This window comes from Panthera onca, chromosome X (assembly GCF_046562875.1).
Source record: "Panthera onca isolate mPanOnc1 chromosome X, mPanOnc1 haplotype 2, whole genome shotgun sequence".
Classification (NCBI taxonomy): Eukaryota; Metazoa; Chordata; class Mammalia; order Carnivora; family Felidae; genus Panthera; species Panthera onca.
In genome coordinates this window covers 109,839,920-109,855,178 of record NC_138357.1, presented here as the reverse complement: position 1 = coordinate 109,855,178, position 15,259 = coordinate 109,839,920, and the positions used below count along the sequence as shown (strand labels likewise).

At 41.1% G+C, this 15,259-nt stretch overlaps 1 protein-coding gene across 1 annotated transcript in view; it reads right to left on the bottom strand.

Moving 5' to 3' along the window:
- APOO (apolipoprotein O) overlaps window positions 1–15,259 on the bottom strand; it is a 62,664-nt gene that overhangs the window by 24,735 nt on the left and 22,670 nt on the right. The window contains exons 2-5 of the mRNA XM_081793601.1: window positions 9,980–10,087; window positions 8,467–8,586; window positions 5,187–5,241; window positions 2,134–2,229 (exon numbers count right to left, since the gene is read on the bottom strand). Coding sequence (XP_081649727.1) covers window positions 2,134–2,229; window positions 5,187–5,241; window positions 8,467–8,586; window positions 9,980–10,087 — 379 coding nt within the window. The remainder of the gene's footprint in view (window positions 1–2,133; window positions 2,230–5,186; window positions 5,242–8,466; window positions 8,587–9,979; window positions 10,088–15,259) is intronic.

Genomic DNA, 15,259 nt, shown 5'->3' with positions numbered 1-15,259 from the left:
GTATATAATTTTTATTAAAAAATAAAATTTTTAAAAAGACAAAAAAAGAAAAGAAAAGAAAAGAAATCCCACCAGGAGGGCTCTTCTGGGCCCACCCTGCTGCTGCCAGAATAGGGGACCATCTACCCGAGGGGCCCCAAACCACCAACCATCCACTAAACATACCTACCATCCCGCTCATCTTACTGAGTCACCACCTGATACTGCTCACGTCAGGCCCTTCTACCCCAGCACCCTGAGGAAAAGGCCCATTGTCGAGTACATGTGTGGGAATGTGTACGTGCACATGTACTTTTCTGAAAACGAATTAGGGTGTCACATTATGTTAAACCTACTGAGCCCTCCCAGGAGAAGGAAAAGGAGAGAAGAACAAACAAACCAGCAAGCAAAAACAAAGGAATAGAACCCGCAGCAGTGGGTGTCCTTATGCTGCTGTTGTGCCCAGGAGAGCGTAGTCCGCAGTTCTCCTCGGGATGGTCATCCCAGTGGATGTGCAGGGGGATAAACGCTAGGGAGCACAGCAACACGCCCGGCGGAGGAGGCTTTATTTAGGGCCATGCTCTAACCATGTGGGGGGCGGGGGGCTAATCTCACTTGATTCCACATTCCTGACTCCCTAACAGTAGCCAAGATTCCAGAACCCTGGCCTTGGGATCTTCATAATTTCCAAACACTGTCTAAATAAGACAGGAATGCTTTTTTGGACAGCTTTACAAAAAGGAGGGGAAAGAAGTTTGGGGGAAAAAAATTGGTTCAACTCTTTTTCAAGTCGATTAGTAAAAATGAACTCTAACTTTAGTTCTTACATATTCTGCACAAGATGGGAGGAAGGCATGGAAACTACAACAGGACTTCATTCCACAGGTTGTCTCTAGATTCTAAAATGACAGTCAAGGCATGTACAGAAAAACTTTTTAAATGGTTCTTTTTTCTTTAAGTGAGCTTCATGCCCAGCGCAGACCCAGCATGGGGCTTGAACTCAGGACCGTGAGATCAAGACCTGAGCTGAGATCAAGATTTGGACACTTAACCGACTGAGCCACCCAGACACCCCCAGAAAAGCTTTTTAAAATAGGAGGAATGGGTACCAAAGCAGTCACTGTAGTTAATCTTTTATGAGGGTCTGATCATAGGGTTCATAAACTCTCTATTTTGGAAATTCTGTAAAGTCTGAATTTTATAGTCAGTGAAACTTCAGTAGTTTGTAACACATTCATCTCATTATAGTGAAGTACCTTATCATCCTTTATTTCCTATAAATGTTTTGCAATCCAGCAGTATGGTGTAGTAATATATTTCAGTTGACATTCGTTAGCTTTTAAATGTTTTTAAAGTTTTAAAAGTTTTAATAGCATCACTGATAACCAAAACTATGATACATCAAGAAATTAACAAAATCACTGTTCTATTTATACTGTGATTAATACCCATACCCAATAGTGAAATAAACAGAAACAGTTACTCAGGTGTGACAGACTTCGGTTAACAAAAATTCACTCTTTGTGTAGCAAAGAAAGACAGTAATCTGATCAAGAAAATGTGCCTATAGGGGCGCCTGGGCGGCTCAGTCAGTTGAGCAGCTGACTTCGGCTCAGGTCATAATCTCACAGTTCGTGGGTTCCAGCCCCAGGTTGGGCTCTGTGCTGACAGCTCAGAACCTGGAGCCTGCTTCCGATTCTGTGTCTCCCTCTCTCTCTGCCCCTCTCCTGCTCACATTCTCTCTCTCTCTCTCTCTCTCGAAATTAAACATTAAAAAAAATAAAAAGAAAAAGAAAATGTGCCTATAAAGGATAATGATATTCTTTTTTTAACCAAGAGTATATAATTTCTTCCATTTCATATTTTTATAATTTCCATATATGCTTAAAATCAAATATAGTGGAGAAAATAACCATATCAATTATACATATATATTATATTATATTATATTATATTATATTATATTATATTATATATTCAGGAACCAACTGAATTTTAAATTTACATATATATATATATATATATATATATATATATATATTTCAGGAACCAACTCATTATTCTGACAACTGGCAAATGAAAAGAAAGAACCAAATACCTCTTATCTATCCCTTATGAGCTGTTTAAAAAACACACACACAAAATTGCACCTACCTCTAGCCAAAAGAAGTCCAAGAATGCCAGCAAAACCAATAACACCAAGTCTTGGAAAAAATCCAGGAGGTGCATTTTGGAGATATTCATAGCTGTCTACAATAGAATCAGACCAGGAAACAGTTCCATAAATTGCCCATTACAAAACAAAAAAATCTTACATATAACTAGTATACATAGTATCAAATGCTTCTCAGATAATGTGTTCTTTGCTTTATTTTAATATGCTTTTTTTTCCCAACACATTCTTTTTATGCGATATATAAATGTGATTTACTATTCACATGGCAAGTATTCAATTTTCAAACACTTCTGGTCTGATGACCTACTGACAATAAAGAAATGTCCAATTACCTTCATATCCCTGGATGTAACAGATTTGAATCAACTATTCACAAGGGAAGAAATACCAATACAGGGATTCCTTGTTGTCCAAACACAGAAACAGAATAGACTTGGACAGATCTGTCGCTATCTTGAAGCTTTGCTTCAAGTTCTCTAAAAGTCAGGAACCAAACACATGAGACTCTCAGGGACTAATGTGTCCTTTGCTATGTGAATTCATTATCTGAACTCAAGTATAGAATACATTTGGACAATGAAGGACACTTGTAGTGCAAGTATACGTGGGAAATAGTCAATGGTGATAGAAGAAACAAACACAAATAAATGCAATATGTGAGCCTGTGTGTCAGGCCTCAACATGCCTTATGGCTTCATTTGAAATGATGCTTCTTCTCCTGTCCACTGAGCCAGTCTCACCAAATAAGGGCCATCTGTATTCCTAACCTCCTCAGAAAAGCCTTTCCTATTATACTTATCAGACCACGCCTCTCTCTCTCCTCTGATATCCCATCATAGTTTTTCTCTGTACCATCATCATTTGGTACGTAATCCTACGGCACCTTGTGTTTAATTATTCAGGGGTGTGTTTTATGTCTCCTCAAGGAGAACGTATGCTCCTGAATGGTGGATCGCTTAGACTTCTATGTTATATTCCCTCAGTGCTAATAGTGGATGTTCATCCCACAGATATTTACTAAAAGCACTGCTACGTGTTGATGGATACTGAATGAATTAGCAAATGGGTTTCAGAGAGGCTGTAACTTAAAAAGCCTTCACGTCTCTCTCTCAACCCCATCTAGAGCATTCCCTATCTGCTTCCAGTTTCCGGGACATGGAACACTGAGTCACTCCTCCAAGCCTTGATCATGCTGTGCCCTCTGTGCGGAATGCTACCCAAGTTCCACCCGCACATCTTGGTGTGGCTAACTCTATTCCAAGATTCATCTCAGAAATTCTTCCCTGACTCTTCCCATCCCTCCAATCTCCACCAAACTAGTCTCCTTCCTCTGCCCCTTCAACAGTGCTCTGTGACGGTCTCTGTATTTGTGCCAGTGGTGAGTAATTGATGATATGTGCCTCAGTGGCTGTGACCACTGTCTTAATTGGCTGTGATCTTCAATGCCTGCTGTGATGGTGACTTAGTAAATGTACACGGAACTGAACTAACCAGAACACTTGGTAATTTTCTCCCCCGAAAAAGAGCAGATACATGCCAGTTTTCCATTTCCTAGGTTATCTGGGAAATGCAGTGATCATTTTAAATACTACTCTACGGCTTGTGCTATTTGCATGGATTCCTGTCTGGCCTTTTATTTATTTTGCCTTTAACCTAGTTTTCACTTTCCATCTTTTTGTCTGGGTCATCTGAAGCAATGTTCTACTCCCCCTCCCTTTTTTTTTTTTTTTTTTTGCCTACCAGCACGGAGTTTTCAATTTGAGATGTGCACACGGAGCAGTTGATAGAAGGGCACCCAGATGGCCTTGGTGAGCTGAGGTGAAGTGGGTAAATCACAAAGAAACGGAAAAGGAGATAAGCTAAGAGACTGCAGTGAAGCCACAGCCCAGCTTCTGGTAACATGTCTTGGCTGCGACTGCCGGGAAATGGACAGATCGCCTTGGCAGACGACAACACAACTCATAATGGAATGTTTCTTCTGAAGAGCTTTTGTAGTAACCAGTCCAAGAGAAGGAAAACAAGACTTACGCTGCCAATAATGCCTACTGCTATGAGTCACTGGGAAGTGACAGGTAACAATGGAAAGATCTCCTCAATCACAGGAGTTCTTTAGTTTCTTCAGATTAAAAATGAAGATAAGAAAAGCACACAACTGTTAGGGTTATGAGGATTATACATTAATTAATATTTTAAAGCACTTAGACTAGTTCCTGGCATGTAATAAAAACTAAGTAAGTGTTTATAAAATTAATAAAATTAAGATGTCACTCATACATGATATTATTCATGGATGTTAGTAATCACATATCAGCACATCAACACTCTACAATGATCCTCTCAAGGAAATAAACCATATTCGTGCTTGTTTTATTCAGTCATAGAAACAAACACTTGCAAAAACATGAGTTTTTCTTTGCTGAGATGCCCAGTAAGGAGAATGAAATAAGATCAATGTCTATTAATTCACTGGTTTCTGATGGACACTAGTCAGAATATAGACTATGAACCTAGTTTATAAGTGTACGGCATAAGCTGATGTGAAAAACAATCAAGGACAATAAAAACCCAATGAAAAAATATAAGAACACTACTTATGCAATAAGGCCTTCCCTAGGCACACCAGTCTAGTTCCTTCTTGCCTCTAAAGTTCTGTAACATGTATTAACAGCCATACACAGGAGCTAACCTGATTCTGAAAACCTACTGATGAGTCAGTATGGGTTAGTGTGAGTTAGGGCATTGCACTTGGAAACAGATGTAAAGAAAAAGTAAAATCCAGTGTATCTGAACTTGTTAGCCCAACGATCCTTGAAGAGATCCTGAAGAGACTTCCCAAATGTTTACGGGACACTAGTTCTCTGAAATCTGATGAAAACAATAGATCTTCTTTCCAGAAAAATCCACATAGCTCTAATATTCTGCATACAACTTTAAGGAATTCCAGATCTCTTGGAGCCCATCCATGGGATCCCAGTTAAAAAGTCCAATGTTAATGAAGAAACTGATTATGCCTAATTAAAAATCAACTTACCTAACCCCCACTGAACCAAGCTCTGCATCTTGGGTTTAGTTTGTGAGTACATTTCCTAAAGAGGTGAAAAGAAAATGAGTGAGAAGGATATGCTGATTACAGAGAAGCAACAAATATAATCGTCTTTACTGAATAAATTCTCATGTTAATAACACTTTTTTTTTAAAGAGAAGCTTTCTTTTTTTAAAAAAAAAAAGGTTATTTATTTATTTTGAGAGAGAAAGAGAGAGAGCGAGCACAAGTAGGGGAGGAACAGAGAAAGAGGGTGAGAAAGAGAATCCCAAGCAGACTCTGCACTGTCAACATAGAGCCTGATGTGGGGCTTGAACCTACAAACTGCAAGATCATGACCTGAGCTGAAATCAAGAGTCAGACACTTATCTGACTGAGCCACCCTGCTGCCCCAATAACACTTTTTGAACAAAGGGATATAGTGTCCATCTGGGTATTTTTATGTTCTTTTTTTCTTTTGTAATTTCCCCTTCACCACAAATTGTTCAGGAGAACAGTTTATTATTACCACAGGAAGGAGATTTCACGTAGAGTGATTTCAACAAACCCAGCCTTTTTATTCTTCTATTACATTCTGAGAGACAGGCAAAAATCAATCCCCTTGATAATCAAAGTGGCAATTTTTTCCTGTGAGATTAAATTTGTCTTTCATATTAAGTCCATTTCCTGATACACTATGATTTTAGAGTCTGTATGTGAAAACTGCCCATCTGGAGCAGGAATGACCAGTTTGAAAAGGACAAGGGAGTCTGTATCCATGTTTTGAGAGACACCCCAATCCTGGAGTAAATGAAGTATTAACATTCTCTTAATAACAATGACAACAACAACAACAACAACAACAACAACATGGCTTTGTACATGAACATCATATATCCTAAAGAAAACAAGGGACTAGCTAGAAGGTACCCCACCTTTAAGAAGTCTACAATAAAGACAGGAAAAGAGACACAGGGGTATCAGAAGGTATCAGAACCAGCTGCCACCTGGAAAAGGATTTGCTTTATTTAATTTGGTCCAAGTCAGAACAAGTTAACCTAATACTATTAAATGCCCTTAAACAGTAAGTGATGAACTACTGAATTCTACTCCTGAAACCAATATTGCACTGTATGTTAACTAGCTGGAATTTATTTATTTATTTATTTATTTATTTATTTATTTTAATGTTTATTTATTTTTGAGACAGAGAGAGACAGAGCATGAACAGGGGAGGGTCAGAGAGAGAGGGAGACACAGAATCTGAAACAGGCTCCGGGCTCCGAGCTGTCAGCACAGAGCCCGATACGGGGCTTGAACCCACGGACCGCGAGATCATGACCTGGGCTGAAGTCGGACGCTCAACCGACTGAGCCACCCAGGCGCCCCTAACTAGTTGGAATTTAAATAAAAATTTGAAGAAAAATAAATAAAATATACTTACAGATTAGTAGGAAAATTAACAAAAAACAATAAATACTGAATTCAGAGGAGGACATAAAGAACATGAAAAAGTTGAATACTGCTTCATTAAAATCAATTATTGGTATTTTATGCCCATAAAAAGAAAGAACAGCTATAGATAAATATCCAGAGTGATGACCTATTTCTTTTGTTCACATAATCTTTTCACCATTAAGGAAAATTAAATTCGTTCTTAAATAAAGGGACTAGAAATTGTTGGGCTGAAAAAGGAGCCAGGAATTAGAAATATATTTATTGAATAAGGCTTCATTCTGTATAAAAATAAAGCTACTGTAATCACAAAACAGTCTTTTTATATAGAAGTCATGCAAACAAACATGTTGATAACTATTCTATCATCTAGAGAGGTATTTTGCTGCACTGAGCATCATGCACAGGTGAAAAAGTAAAAAACAAAAGGCAATCTTAAGTTGAAAGGTTAAGAGACAAAGTACTTTTATAACCAAAAAAAAAAAAAAAAGAGCATGAAATAAGAGTAGTCATGTGGGGCGCCTGGGTGGCTCAGTCGGTTGAGCGTCGAACCTCGGCTCAGGTCATGATCTCACAGTGTGAGTTCGAGCCCCGCATCGGGCTCTGTGCTGACAGCTCAGAGCCTGGAGCCTGCTTCTGATTCTGTGTCTCCCTCTCTCTCTGCCTCTCCCCTGTTCATGTTCTGTCTGTCTGTCTGTCTGTCTCTCTCTCTCTGTCAAAAATAAACATTAAAAAAAAAGCTTTAAAAAAAGAGTAGTCATGTCTACATGATACAAAAATATTTGCACAAATTTGCTGACCTTATCTTAACCAGATGGTTTAAAAATCTTCTAGAACAAGAGAATAAAGTCTAAGCTTTTTACAACATGTTATGTAAAAGTCTTCAGATATTCATAACTCAATAATATGGTTATGATACTTAAGTATACTGGCTTAATTTATATTGGTGATAGAGTCTATGCTTACTATTTTCTTCTAAATTGGTGAAAAGAATTCAGCACTGGCACAGACAGTGGAATTAAAAATTTTAAAACACGTTCTAGATGAAACTTCAGTTTGTAAATCTCAAGCAAAGTAAACCTAGACCATGTCACACACATCTAACACACTTTCTACTAATCTATTATCAATTTTTGAAATCCAGATCACGTATGACAAATACTTTAAGTATCAAAGCCCACAAAAGTGTTCTGTAGAGTGTAAACTTCCATCTCAGATGTTAAAAACTGCAAAAGTGCTTCCACGAACATAATAACAAGGGCCTGATCTAAAACCTGAGCAGTGACGGAAGCCAATCTGCATATGTAGCTCTTCGGTGGCTGGGGCAAACAGTTCAGTACTCAAATATGTAATCCCACACATTTTTAGTTATCTACCCTCTGATTATAGCATTCAAGATGTTGTGTAACCATTCCTGTTAAAATGGTACTCACTTGTAGAATCTCGAGGGGGAGAAAAACTTTCTAATTCTGATATAAATGTTTACACTATATCCTTTTCCTTCTACTCGAGTTCCAGCCCCAAATCTCCCTCTGGGAGACAATGATGTTTTCATAGCTGCGACCAAGAAGATAGTTGCCAGCCCACTCTCTAGCCAAGGTCCTACACCCTGCCCGGTAGGAGGGAAATCCTCTCTGCAGCTATGGCAACAGCTGCCACCAGGAAGCTAGGGCTCTCTGTCCCCCTCAGAGATGGCACTGGTGAACGCTGTCAGTGAGGCATCCTAAGTTAGAGTCCTCTATTGTGCCTTTTTCTGAAAACACGCAGACAATCTAGAGATTTCACTACTGACTCTAAACAATAAAGCATCACTCCACTTTCAGAACAGCTGTACCTGACACCAACTTGTGTATGGCTCGCAATAATGTCGGATATGTGAGATGCTTTCTTCAAGTTGGGTCCTTGGCTCATCCACATATTTAGATGGACTCTCAGGAACGGAGTAGAGTGAAAGCTGCATATATTAAAAAACAAAACAAATAGAAACAAAAAGGTACATACAGCCATGAGAGAATGTAATCAGTTGGCAAATCGGTAACCATCATATTCCCTTTTTTCTTTTTAAAAACATTTTTCTTAAGTTTATTTATTTATTTTGAGAGAGAGAGAGAGAGAGAGAGAGAGAGAGAGAGAGAATGAGCACAAGCGGGGTAGAAGCAGAGAAGGAGAGACAGAGAATCTCAAGCAGGCTCTTCACTGTCAGCACAGAACCCAACGTGGGGCTTGAACCCACAAACCTTGAGATCATGACCTGAGCTGAAATTAAGAGTCAGGCACTTAACCAAATGAGCCACCCAGGTGCCCTGGTAAACATCATGTTTCTAATAATTCAGACTGCAGTGGCTCTAAGGGTTACATGCGCCCTGAAACTTCCTTCAGAGGATCTTCGCACTTATGAGTAAGGACAAGGCCAAGAAGACAGGACTATGAGGTATCCCTACCTTCCTCCCATTCTAGCGGTGGCAGACAAAGCAACCCCCTTCATCCATTTTACATACTGGCATTTGGGATTTCACCTTAGGTTCAGTTTGGAAAAACAGTTCTATTACTCTAACGTGGGGGGGGGGGGCGCTTAAAAATTGAGTTCAAGTGATCAGTCTGGTGCTAATCTAAGCAGGACAGTAAGTTTCTTCCCCACCCAATGGGGTTGCCCCACACAATGGTTGCCTTCTTCACCCTCAAAAAATGCCAATGTTGCCAATGTCCCAAGGTCTGAGAAGAAGAGTGTAAAGGGCAAAAGATAAACTAATTAGCTTTAGGTAAATACCGTTCAAGTAACCTGGCCCATGATTAGAGGTATATCTTTATGTGACTATACACTAAGTCAACAGAAACCAAATACCCAAAATAATCAGTGGGAAGTAAAGACAAAAAAGAATATAAACAATGGAGAGAAGATTTCTTGTTTTATTTATCCAATATTTATTAAGCATTTATTTATGAGCCACTAATCTGGCCACGAAGAAGAATGAACCCAGGTCTTTAATTTGTTAGAAAGGGAAAAATGCAAATGTTTTCTTGGCTTGTAAAGCAGTCTAGGATGAGGCAGATCACTTAGAGCCGAGTTGTGCTTACAATCTACTGGGACATAGCAGATTCCCCACAAAAAAAAAAAAAATTAGGCAATATTCTTTAATTATGCCCTTAGCTAAGTACCGTTAATTAAAGTTTATTTTTTGAAAAAGCTATACTTTAGTAGCTTCCCATGAAGAAAAGCTGTAAGGAAATATATTTCCTCCTTTTACATGTCCTCTGAACTGTCATATCTCCTGACAGACCATTTGCATACTTCCTATGGTAACTAAAGCAGATGTTCAAAATATATCACAACACGAATGGCATGTTACCTCATTAACCTTCACGGAAGTTTTGTGAGGTGAATCCTTTTTAGGTGATGCATAGACTTTGAAGGTGAGCAGACTCAGGCTGGCTGGCCCCACAGACCTCTGAATTACCTGAAACACAGAAGCAGTCTTAAGCCTTCTATCAATGCAACAAACTGAATGTGCATAACATGAGCATTTTTGTAAACTCAGCAACTTCTGCCCCCAGAAGGCTTATTGTGCTTTATGAGAAATAGACGTATTCCTGAAGTTTGATGGAAGTCAGAAACTAAAAATGCGCACTCATGGACTTCAAATTTTAGCTCACCTTTACCTTAATTTCCAAGACAGTAGTTCCTAAGTTTTTCTACTTAGCCTGTCAAGTAAAATAAAAGACACACACACACACACACACGTGTGCACTTTAAAAAATAACAGAGAGGGGCACCTGGGTAGCTTAGCCAATTAAGTGTCCGACTGTGGCTCAGGTCATGGCTCACGGTTTGTGGGTTCAAGCCCCACATCGGGCTCTGTGCTGACAGCTTGGAGCCTGGAGCCTGCTTTGGATTCTGTGTCCCCCTCCCTCTCTGCCCCTCCCCACCTCTCAAAAAAAAAAAAAAAAAAGAAAGAAACATAAAACATAAAAAAAATAACAGAGAAATGCTATGGAATGAATTTAAAATTATAGAATAGTCTCTCTCTCTATTTCTCTCACATACATGTACCCTCCACCAACAACAATGGAAGAGGTTTCTAGATTTCTTTATTTGAGAGGCAGACAGAGAGAGAGAGAGAGAGAGAGAAAGAGAGTGAGCTGGGGGAGAGGGGCAGAGGGAGAGAGACAGAATCCCAAGCAGGTTCCATGCTCTGCATACAGCTGGACGTGGGGCTCCATCCCATGACCCTAGGGTCATGGCCTGAACTGACATCAAGAGTTGGACACTCAACTGAGCGAGACACCCAGGCGTCCGAACAATGGAAGAGGTTTCTAATGATCTTACCTAGTGATTCATTGAGCACAGCAAATATTATTTCTGTAATTCTAATAAGTAAACTTTGACAAGCTTTCCCTTTCCATTCCCATTCAGATTCTCCCCTGATCTCAGTTCCCCAACTCAGTATCTTTTTGCACCTTGCTCTCCCTCACTGGGTCACTCACACCCGGGGCTTCAACGTGAAGCCAGTGACTCCCAGATTTGCAGTCCCAGCCCAGAGCTCCTTCCTGAGCTCCCACCCAGTTTATCCGATTATTCCCGGACATTTCTACTTTTTCACAAGCAGGTCCAAAATGGACTCGTCAGGATCGTGTCTGTGTCTCCAACTCCACACTTGGCCTGACGGGTGTCTGCTGTGGAATGAAGTCAGAAGGCTTTTTTCCCCCAGTAATAAACCCCTACATTTACACAGCACTTGACTATCTAGCATCTTTACCCCAGACTTGCCCCCTTCTTCCCCTACTTCCTCTCAGGCATGGTGTCACCACCTAACCCGACCACCCGATTGGAAACTATGAGGTCATCTTCACTACCACCAGCCCATCCAATTGGTCATTAAGTCCTGTTCATTCTGACTATTAAATGATCTCAATTCACTCTCTCCACTTTATCCCCTCCGGTACAATCTTCCCTTGGGCCCTCATTTTTTTTCTTGGATGGTTTTAGCTGCATTCTAACTACTCACCTAGCCCTCTGATGACTCAAACCACTACAATACACAAGGATGATCTTTGTAAACTACAAACTGATTATCTTCTACTCTTATTTGAGATCCTTTGTTATTTATTATCTAGGACTTCTATGGGGCCAAACCAGGCCCATTATGATCCGATCCTAACGACCTTCTGTCACTTCATCTCTCTGCCACTCTGCCTTCTCCCGCAGCTACAAACTCCCTAGATTTCTCCCATGCTGTTGCCCAGCTTCCTGGGTTTAAACACGCTGGTTGCTCTACCTGGAATGTCTTATATTTGCTTTGTCTTTCTGCACAACTGCCTAACAGCAGGGAGATACATAGCTTTTTTTCTTTCTTTTCCCCTTATTTATCCATTTATTTATGTCTACCAAGTTCTCCCTACTAGATTAGAAGCCCTTTCACTGTGGTGCTGTGTCTTACTCTGTCTCCCTAGTGCCCGTGACTGTGCCTAGGACATAAGAAATGCTCAGTAACTGTTTACTGCCTGCATGAAAAGATGGAAGAGAGGTGGGAAAAAAAAGAGTGATTGACTTGTTCTCACTACATAGGCATGATTTAGCCACATGGAAATCATATTACTGAGATTTGCAGTGCCTGCAATGTGAAAGACTAGGCTATTCCATAATATTCACAAAACATACGATGCTAAAAAAGTAACAAAAATACCTGTTGAAATGTATGCCTGGAGTTATACACAAAAAGGGAAATTCTCACATTTCAGAAGCAAATAAAGAGCTAAGCGCTATTGAAAAGAGTGACTATGGGGCGACTGAGTGGCTCAGTTGGTCGAGCACCCTACTCTTGATTTCAGCTGAGGTCATGATCCCAGGGTGGTGGGATCAAGCCCTGTGTCCGTGCTGAGTGTGGAGCCTGCTTGAGATTCATTCTCTGTCTCTCTCTCTCCCCCTCTGCCCCCTCCCCTGCTCGCACTCTCACTCTCTCCAAAATGAAATTTAAAAAAAAAAAATAAAAAAAGAATGGTTGTGACTTTAACTGGTTTAAAAATAGTTAACATACCCTGAAGTAGTTAAGTATTCACCTTGAAAGGGCTTAATTTCAAGGCAATATTGCCACAAATTTCTTTTGCTTCCAGGGTAAAAGTCAGTGTGGTTGCTCCTGGCACCCCAGCAGAGTGACTGTTAGGCTGCTGATATCTGGAGGTGCCAACTCAGTGCTCTCTGCCCCCTGGGTCTGACAATGCTACTTTGAACTGGGGACTTTCCACTGAGCCAGCCAGCCCCACCCCGGACTTTGATTCCCTTCCTATCGGCAAGAGCTGGTGCCTCGCCCTTTCCCACTGCCCATCCAGCACTGGGGCCTCCAAGCATTTGGGGTTCATACTGTCCTCTACCTTCATCTTTGTTTGATGTAATGCCTCACGTTGACCTTTTTAATTCTAAATTCCAGCTTTCAGTCCTTAATCCTATCTACCTCTCACATATTTCATTTTTCACCCCTTGGCCTTCTGTTGTTTTAATTCGGGTCTCCACCTTTACGTTCTCAGTGATTATTATCACTCCCTTTCATCTTTTCAATCTCATGGTGTTTACTTTTTAACATTTTATTGGACTCTTGATTACTCTGACTTTATTTATTTTTCTCTCTCATCCACTTTTCTAGTTTTAATATTAAGCAAAGACTGGCTCTTTATTGCTCAAGTTGCTTTCTTCCTCTTCTCCCATCAGTCTTCCGCCCCCTCCATAACCACCTTCACTCCCACCCATCCCACAGCAAGCACTGTGGACACAAGGGTGGAGCAACCAAGCAAGGCCCCTCCAGCAGCTGCTCTTTCAGTTTCCCCCAGGGTCTCAACAAATAAAACAAAGAAAAAACAAACCTCACCCCAGGAGACTTGGGAGATCTACAGATTAACACTCCCTAGGGCCACAATTCTCTTAGCAGAGAGCACATAATTTACTTCAGGGTTTCTCAATTTCAGCATTATTAACACTGGGGGCTAGATCATTCTTTGATGTGAGGGCTGTCCTGTGCACTATGGGCTTCTCAACATCCCTGGCCTTTACCTACTGGATGCCAATAGCACCCCTCCCAGTCATGACTCAAAACGGTCTCCAGACATTGCGAGAGACACCTGGGGGGCATCCCACCTCACAGCCCCCACCACCACATTGAGAAGCACTGATTTGCTGGAACAAATATTATTTTCTGACATCTCTCACCAACCAGACTTCAAGAAAATCCGTATGTTAAAAATCCAGGGCCTCGGGGGCACCTGGGTGGCTCAGTCAGTTAAGCGTCTGACTTCGGCTCAGGTCATGATCTCACCATTTGTGGGTTCAAGCCTCCGTCGGGCTCTGTGCTCTCAGCTCAGAGCCTGGAGCCTGCTTCGGATTTCTGTGTCTCCCTCTCTCTGCCCCTCCCCCACTCACACTCTCTCAAAAATAAATAAACATTAAAAAAACATTTTTTTTAAGCCAAGGCCTCAGATATAATACACAGTGATAGATATCAGAATAGTCTTGCCTGGGAGGTGAAGCATGGGGAGGGGATGGACTTACTGAGAAGGGGTACAAAGGAACATTCCAGGATGACAGAAATGATCCATACCTTGACTGGGGTTTGGGTCACAAAAGGTATATATACATTTGTTAAAACTCAAATTACTGTAAGATCCGTACAACTTAACATCTGTGCATCTCACTATATGTAAACTATATCTCAAAAAACCCACGTGCACCCAAACCGCACCACGTTTGTGCCAAAATGAGTGGGAACTGCGGGCCAAGGGCGATTCCTAAGGATATCTGACCATGGTAAGGAACCAGGTGCTAGTGACCTTTGTGACACAAACCCACCTAAGGAGCCTCGATAACAGGTGCACAGGCAGACGAGCCTGATGCTCCTGTTAGTGAGAGACTACCCCATCTTGCCTTGTCCAGACCAGATGTTATCACATATGGGGATTCTGGAGGGGGGGCTGCCAGGTGGCTGTCATAACTTGTTAGAGCTCATATTGAGTATTCAGGCCAACCCATCTGATGTAAGAATTTGAGAAGGGAAAGGCTGTTTAAGTGGGCAGAGATCACTCCAGGAAAGTATAAGAGCGAAAGAGGAGTCAAAGAAGAATCTTCTGTTCCCCAAGGGAGAAAAAGAACACTAATCTGGAAGTTAGGTGTCTTGAAGAAAGGTGTAATCAACTTCCAAGGTCTGGGTCATAATCACTAAAGCTCTGACTTTATCACCTTTTCTCCCACAGACACTACTGTTGGGTTGCCTCGTGTGAGACAGGAACACAAACGTATTCTCTCTCCATGACGGGTCTGGACCCATTATGGTACAACCAGACTGAAAATACCTCCTGAGAAGTGAGATCCTCCGTGGATCTTTTCTGACGAGGAGCTGGAACCTCTAGGCTGTACCTACACCTGGCCTAAGCACCACTGTCCCAAGTGAGAGTCCTCGAGAATTTTGTTTGCAAGGTTCACTCTCTACCCAGGGCAGACAGCTTAGCTCAGAAAATGGGTACATATGCCCCTTCCAAGAGATCAGACATGCTCTAATTCAGATTAGATGACTTTGGCTTGATAAACTGAAGTCAAGCCCACTCTGTTAGAGCTGCTTCTTCAATGAGTACTAAGCTAGAGCTACAGA